The sequence below is a fragment of the Phocoena sinus genome, chromosome 8 (assembly GCF_008692025.1).
Source record: "Phocoena sinus isolate mPhoSin1 chromosome 8, mPhoSin1.pri, whole genome shotgun sequence".
Taxonomy (NCBI): Eukaryota; Metazoa; Chordata; class Mammalia; order Artiodactyla; family Phocoenidae; genus Phocoena; species Phocoena sinus.
Genome location: NC_045770.1, coordinates 9916976 through 9924586, shown reverse-complemented (window position 1 = coordinate 9924586; position 7611 = coordinate 9916976). Strand labels below are relative to the sequence as shown.

The 7611-nt window shown below is 42.9% G+C and overlaps 1 protein-coding gene across 3 annotated transcripts in view; it reads right to left on the bottom strand.

Annotated features, from left to right (window-relative positions):
- Positions 1-375: 375 nt before the first annotated feature.
- Positions 376-7611, bottom strand: part of CLMP (CXADR like membrane protein) — a 92189-nt gene continuing 84953 nt past the window's right edge. For 2 of the 3 annotated variants that reach the window (XM_032639014.1, XM_032639013.1), the window contains 5 exons: positions 6810-7011; positions 5955-6122; positions 5364-5486; positions 4662-4803; positions 3122-4078 (listed from right to left, as the gene is read on the bottom strand). In XM_032639014.1, coding sequence (XP_032494905.1) covers positions 3778-4078; positions 4662-4803; positions 5364-5486; positions 5955-6122; positions 6810-7011 — 936 coding nt within the window. In that variant the 3' untranslated portion in view covers positions 3122-3777. Of the gene's footprint in view, positions 4079-4661; positions 4804-5363; positions 5487-5954; positions 6123-6809; positions 7012-7611 lie in introns of all 3 variants that reach the window. The other variant, XR_004350973.1, reaches the window with a different exon arrangement.

Sequence of the window (7611 nt, the reverse complement as noted above, 5' to 3'; positions counted from 1 at the left end):
TTACCTCATTTAATTCTGTGAAATTTTTTTCAGATTTATTTAAATCTCATAGTGTTTACTTTTCAGATTTCTTTGAACCCCTTAGTGTGTACTTTTTTTACTGGCACTTCACCTTGATATGAAGTACTGGCTTAGTAAATATTATTTGTTATTTTGATAAAGTCCTTAAGGTCGGAAACTGTCATGAACTTTGTCGTCACTTGGTTTGCCCAGGACTACTTAGTATCTCGCCTTGTGAGAAAAAAGTGCTTGGTATATTTGTGACTGGAATCAATAAATAATAGATCATATTCAGTCTGAGTTCTTCTGTTCTTCAGTTGGCTGCAAGCTAATAAATAAATTTCCAAGGCAGGTTATATGAGCTTCAGCCTCTCCTCCAGTATCACCTTTACTTATTTATTTTTAAATTGCCGACACAGATGCACCTGTAATAAATACTTGGTTTTTGTGATCAAACACAGTCCCATTTACAAGGCAACTTAGAAGTTAAAATTGAAACATAAACAGCTTAACACGAGAAATGAAGCAGAATTATATATGTCTTTTTCGCAACGGCAGTTTTGAAATTGTTCTTATACAGGGTAACAACAAAGGCATCACTTCATTCTTTTACAGTTCTAAGTTTAGTGTGTGCGTTTTATTGAAACGGTTATTTTCTAAACATCCACATCATTCCATCTGTATCTTCTTCCTACACTTTTTCTTCCACCATCTATTTTATCCTTTTTTGTTTTATATTAAAGAATCAAATTTGTTTGACTTGCAAGGTTAATGGAATATGGTTTGAAACCAGTAGTGGCTCACACTTTATCTTGAACCCAGAGCCTGTCATATCTGAACCCAAAAGCCTGACTGAAAGAGCAGCCCACTATCACTGACTTCAGCATCTTCTCTCTCCGAATCTTCAATTCCTAGAATTTCTCAGATTTCAGGTAATAATTTGCTTTGTGACATTTTTGGTAGATATCCAGTATGAATGGACTTCCAAAATAATATGGATATTCAACTGGTATTTTAGTCTTCTAATAACTAACCTGTTTAAATAATCAAAACCTTTTCACGCAAAGGGGACTGATTCCTGCTTGCAGAGGCATAAACAGGAAACCTTAGGTTTAAAGGTAATAGATAATAAGAGCAAATGTCTAGTGATGGTAGAGCTGCAGCTGCCACAGCATACTCATTTGGCTCAGGTACTCTAGGAATGAGAATTCTCAGAATTACAGAGCAGATGTGTTATGTTGCCTGGACACCACACTACCAGAAGAATAAGGAAGTGGAGTAAGGAGTTTATGTCTTACAATGAGGCAGTGTTAGTATAAGAAGCATTCCAAATGTGCTAGCCCTCTTAAACTAATGGCAGGCATTTTTTACATTACTTCCTCAATGTCTCTTATGTCCCAACTTTTTTTTTTTTTTTTTGGTTGGGGGGGGGGGGGGGGGCCGGGGGCCATGCCACGTGGCTTGCGGGATCTTAGTTTCTTGACCAGAGATTGAACCCATGCCCTCAGCAGTGAAAGCATGATGTCCTAACCACTGGACTAACAGGGAATTACCCCCAATTTTTTTTAGAGGAAGACAAAACTCAAGATGAAACTTTCACTCGAGGATAAAACCCTATTTCTTAAAGGACTTTGGAAGGAAAAGCATTCGTACTATGTGAGAATTAGATGTAAAAATGAAAATCAGAAATAGGACAAAATGCCAGATCAACTTTTTCCCTTTAAGCGCCTGATTCCCATTTTAGGAACAGGGCTTTCAGCACCACACTCAGCACTACTTTTGCTTCCCTATAGCCTGCTGCCTTTTTTTTTTAAGACTTTATTTTATTTTTATTTATCTATTTATTTGTTTATTTTTACTTTTGCAGGGCCTTAGTTCCCTGACCAGGGCTTGAACCCTCACCCTCGGCAGTGAAAGCGCAGAGTCCTAACCACTGGCCTGCCAGGGAATTCCGTGTCCTTTTAATAATAAAAAATATTTTGCTCTACCACTGGTGATCTGTTGACACTTGCTTCAGAGTCTTTGAAGGGCTATTTCAGGTTTAGCATTCTTGCCATAGGATGAATTTGACTAGCAGAGTCATCAAAACTGTTAAAAAGGCAAGTTGTATTGGAGGCTGCTTGCTTTTTGTTTCTCAGACACCTGTCTTCTCCCATGTGTCAGCTCTTCTGAGAGCTATCCTGGTAAATCATTTCTGCTAATTCTTTCTAAGATGCCAACAGTATTTAACAGGCACTAACCTAGATCCCTCCTGCCACCCACTAGTTATCCTCACCATCTCTTCCCTAAATGTTAATGTCCTATCCTTCCAGCCCAGAGCTAGGCTTCCTGAGAGGCTAAACTGGGAAAATACTGACTTCCTCTCTGTCTCAACCTCTCAGGAGGGAATGGTCTGATGTCCATGCAGTGCCATCAGGAAAGGTTGTCAGTCCCTGAACTTTTTGATAATTTAAGGCCTAGAATCAACAAAAGTCCCAGGTTCACATCTTTCTCTGAAAATGAAAGAAATGGAGGAAGCTCCAAGTTTGGTGCAATGCTGAATTCCTGATGCCACTCCTTGACATATTAAGAGAAAGCTGATCTAATCTCCTTTTTTTTTTTTTTTTTTTTTTTGCGGTACGCGGGCCTCTCACTGTTGTGGCCTCTCCCGTTGCGGAGCAACAGGCTCCGGACGCGCAGGCTCAGCGGCCATGGCTCACGGGCCCAGCCGCTCCGCGGCATGTGGGATCCTCCCACACCGGGGCACGAACCCGTGTCCCCTGCATCGGCAGGCGGACTCTCAACCACTGCGCCACCAGGGAAGCCCTAATCTCCCTTTTTAGTCTAGTCAGTCTTGAAATCCTGATTTCATATGTTCACTGAAAGAAGAGACTGTGGTTGGATGATCTTCCAGCATTCTGAAAAGATCTCTTTCTCTAGAAGACTTCTTTCTAAGGAGATTGTTAAATGACACCTAATGATTGTTTTCTTGCTCCAGAGATATCCAGCAGGGAAGTCCTTGGAGACATCCAATTTGAGGGAAAATCCACAATTACTCCAGCATTATATTTCTGATATTTGGCAGTGGCCCTCTGAACATCAAGATGGAAAGCTTTTCACAGTCCCTTGTTACACATTTTGGACTCCCTTTTTTTTTAGTTGAATATAAGTAGGAAGATTAGTAGTGAACAGAGTGGGAAAATCTCAGTCATTCTCCGTCTCCCACTATTTCTCAACTCCTCTTGAAATTAATATCCAAACTTTCTGGTAAATAAAGTCAGGTCAGGATGGAAGAGACTTGTTTCCTTTTTTGGAGTTTTTCATGGTGCAGATAGGTGTGATATAAGGCTGTGGGTTCTGCTTGTCTCTGAATAATCATAGCAATCCAGTAGGTTTGCAGAAATGCATAGAAAATTTATGAACAACACCTCATTTCTTAACAGTGGTGAGTCAAAGTGTTGACACAAAACAGCCCAAGTGAGGAATTCTAAGTGTGTTCACTTCCCCTCTCCCCAGCCTTTCTCACCACAGGTCCTGGTCCCCAAATGCACAGATTTGGCCCCCGCTCTGGTCTAAAGGCACAGTGAGATGCCTTTTTGGAGACCATCAGCTTACATCCTTTTCCTTGTTTGGTGTCATATGAGGAAAGTGTTCATTTGAATCTCTCCCATGCAATGGTCACTGCAACTTAAATGACCTCTCGTTTGGTCCGAGGCGGTTGTGTGGCTGGTGACTGGGCGTCAATGACGAGAAGAGTCCTGACTCCTGGGAAAGGATGGGAGTCAAGTCCGCCCGAACTCAGACAGTTTGGAAGGCTCTGCTCTGGCTGGGGATCGTGCCAGGAGTGCTCTCTGCTTTGGTCAGGGTAGCGTGGTGGACTTTCTTTGGTTCAGACCCTCTTGCCTCCGGCCCCATGGGACCGTAGGTGTGGGTAGCCAGCCCTGGCCGGGGCGCCGCTTCCGAGGACGGTGTCCGCTGGCTGCGGGAGCCGCTGTTAGCCGTGGAGCGCGTGGAGGAGGAGCCCGAGCGTGAGCTCCGAGAGCCCGAGGAGGAGGAGCTGGGTTTCACAAGGCGGGCTTTCGGGGCTTCGGCATCTTCTCTGAAGAGGAAAAACAGCAAAGATAGATTTTAGGGCCACAGGACTGTGAAAGCTTCCGCTGCGGCTGCTGCTTTCTGAGGTTGCCCGATCAACTCCTCAAGGTGGAAACCTCGAGCTACCACGTAGGGAAACAGGGACTCCCCCAGCGTCCTGAGCCCTTCCGGCGGGCTTGGGCGGGTGTGCGGCCCCTTGGCCGGGAGGTCCACCCTGTTACTCTGGGGGAATGGGCACTCCCTACTGGATGTCTAGACAGCAGTCCCCTTGACTGGGAGTTTGTCTGCAGAAGCCCTTTCATGGCCCGTAGGCTAGGCCCATTCTCTATTGCATGGCCTTTACAAGTGGAAGGCAATGAGAAGGAACGCAGAGTTTAGCTATTAAGTCCCTGTTGTGGATAGTTTCACAAGAAAGTCAAGGTAAACCAGTCCTCCTGCACCTAGGCTGGAGCTCCTTACCCACCAGAATAATCCTTTTAACAGATTTAAGGTTAAGAGGAAATGGGACATTTTTGTTGTCACTAGGGAGCTGGGGAGCTGGCGGTAGAAAGGCAGCCTAGGTGAGGAAGGGGATTTTGCGGGAGGTTTACCGGATTTCATTCGGTCTCTCTTCCTCCTCGTATCTCTCTTTGTCTTTCCGTCGGATTAGCAGCCACACCAGGAGGAAAATCAGCAGGGCTCCAGCCACCATACCTGTCACCGCTCCTGCAATCATGCCGATGCTTTGTACATCTGTTTTCTCAGAAACAAAAGCAAAAGTAAAACCAAACATAAGCAACACACAGACTTAAAAAACATAAGCTCTGGACAAGATGAGTATTTCCAGATCTTTGTATCTATCTTCCTGAGTTCCCCATATACCCTTTCTTGGTGTATGACTGTCCCTCTTGATATTGAAGGGGAGCAGAATACGACACCCCAAAATATGCCTCGTTGACATTAGGATTATTTTTAGCTGATTATTTTTGAGAAACAGCAGACACAAGAGAAGCTCTGAAAACAGAGTAGAAGTTACCCTTTGTAAGGGTATATCTATAAAGGAAACCTCCATTTGGTTTTGGTCCCCTCCTGGATATAATAAATTTCTTTAGGGGGCTGGAAAATTCACACATACTATAAATACAGAGTTAGCTACAACTGTTGAACAGTCCTTGGTAACTACTGCATTTATTTCAGTGATAGCCATGTTCTTCTGTAGATAAAGATGTTGACCGTACTCTTACTTGTGATTAAAAACATTTTACGCTGAACCACTGCAGAGACAAAACCAAACCAACCCTTTGCGTACTTACACTGAACAGTCACTCGCACCACACAGCTCTCCTTCCCGGCCTCATTGCCCGCTGTGCACTGGTAGAGCCCAGAGGAGGACATGGTGAGATTCTGCAGCAGGACGCGTCCAGGGTGGCTGTAGTCTACGCAAGCAGAAAGATGACTGTAATCCCCTAGTGACAAGGTCTGTATTTATCGTTTATTGTGTCACTGACCTAAGATTCTATCAATATAATACGGTTTGGTAAGGATGAGGTGAGAGAATCGATCCCTTTTTGGAATGTGGGAAGAAAGGTGAACATTCCTTTAAACTGCAGTGCATCCTCAAAAGTTACAAAAGATTCTGAACATTTAAGGGATACTAAACACAATAATTAGAATGAATTTATAGAGTACATTTATTCCTAATCTCCTTACCACTTTTATTTTTGCCATTTGAGTAAAGAAAAGACAGATTTTTCTGTCCCTGTTTAGGGATGAAAAATGGAAGTTCAAAGAGGTCCAGCAGTGTGTTCAAAGTCACCTTGTGAGTTGCTGACAAAACCAGATTTAGAATTCATGGAGAGAGTACTGTCCTGCTATCTCAATAGACCGGTAGAAAGATGACTTACCAATCCTAGATTTGGGAGGCAAACGTTCATCCTCTCCCTCCTTCTCCCGGATTCGCTGCCAGTAATACACAATGGGCTTTGTGCCAGAGGACGACTCACACTGTAAAGTCAGGTCACTTCCTTCTGTCAGCTCTCCTTCCAATTCACACTTGGGTTTTGATGGTCTCACTGGCAAAAAAAAAAAAAAAGATCCCCAAACACCCGATTCAGTGGAAGAACTACATCCAGTTGACTTGTTTTTCCACCCATATGGTCAACTTTTGAGTGTGGATTCAATAGTACTTTGTTACCTCGCCATGCTTTACACCACTCTGCAAAATATACCCACTTCCATCCCCTGCATACATATACACCCAATTCCAGCTGTTTCCAGTGGTGCTGTTGTAATTTTTAGAGGCTGCCTCAGAAACTCTCTCATCACTTCTCAAAGAAGAGAAACTTTTATAATTGGAAATTTTAGGAAAGTTGAGTGTGATTTTACTGATACTGAAACAGGGATAGAAGTTCATTAACTTGTAAGCAATTAAGAACTTAGTAGTTCTTGCTATCACAAAACAGAGAAATGGACTTGAAGCAGATCTGAGAGATTTGTTAAGTATGAGGATACTATTTAAACATTAGAGGATATTTAAATTTTGTAATGGGCTACCGTGGAAAACTGTGGTTATTTTTTCTTCTTTCATTACGACTAAAATACAAAACATACACACTTCTTCCCAGGGAACTGGACTAGGTGACGTCTGTATAATACGAAGGATTGAACAAGAAGTTTTGTACCAGTGTGACACATTTGCCTATCCCTCACCAAGACCTTATTAATAAGATGTAGGCATTTACGAGGGCACTCTGTCTTACCTAAGACTTTTAAGATGACGTGGCTCCACACGTAGCGCCCTGAATTCTTCACCTTGCAGGTGTACCGGCCCTCATCGCTGGGCTTCAGAGGCTCAATCTGCAGGGAAGCATCTCCTGCCAGGAAATTGGAAGCAAAGGCCACTCGGCCCTTCTGTTCCTCAGTCAAGTTATTGTAAACATGACGACTGGAGTAAGTGATCACCTGTGGGACAGACGGAGGCAGACTCAAGTTGTGTGGCTCTCAGCCTTGCCCTCTAGCTGAGGTCAAGATGAAGAAAGGATGGGAATTCCTGGTGGTCCAGTGGTTGGGGCTCTGTGCTTCCACTGCAGGGGGCGCAGGTTCATTGGGGAACTAAGATCCTGCATGCAGCCATGCGGTGCGGCCAAAAAAAAAAAAAAGACGAGGAAAGGAAAGGAAATGGAACAAAGCAGTCGAGCCTGGGGGTGAGTCTAAGAGTCCAAGAGATCTCTGTTCTAAACAAACCTATATACACTATGTTTGTCTAGGCCTTCCTTTTTCTAAGAATACGAACACCTCGTATTTGTGTAGCATTTAAACTATAAAGTAGTAATTGTTACATTAAATGCTCAGAACTCTTCTATTTTACAGGTAAGGAATTTTATTTTTATTTAAAAATTTTTTATATGTGTATTTTTTTATTGAAGTATAGTTGATTTAGAATATCATGTTAGTTTCAGGTACACAGCACGGCAATTCAGTGATATATATATGTATAGATATGTGTGTGTATGTGTATATATATACACACATATATACACATATATACATAGATGTGTGTGC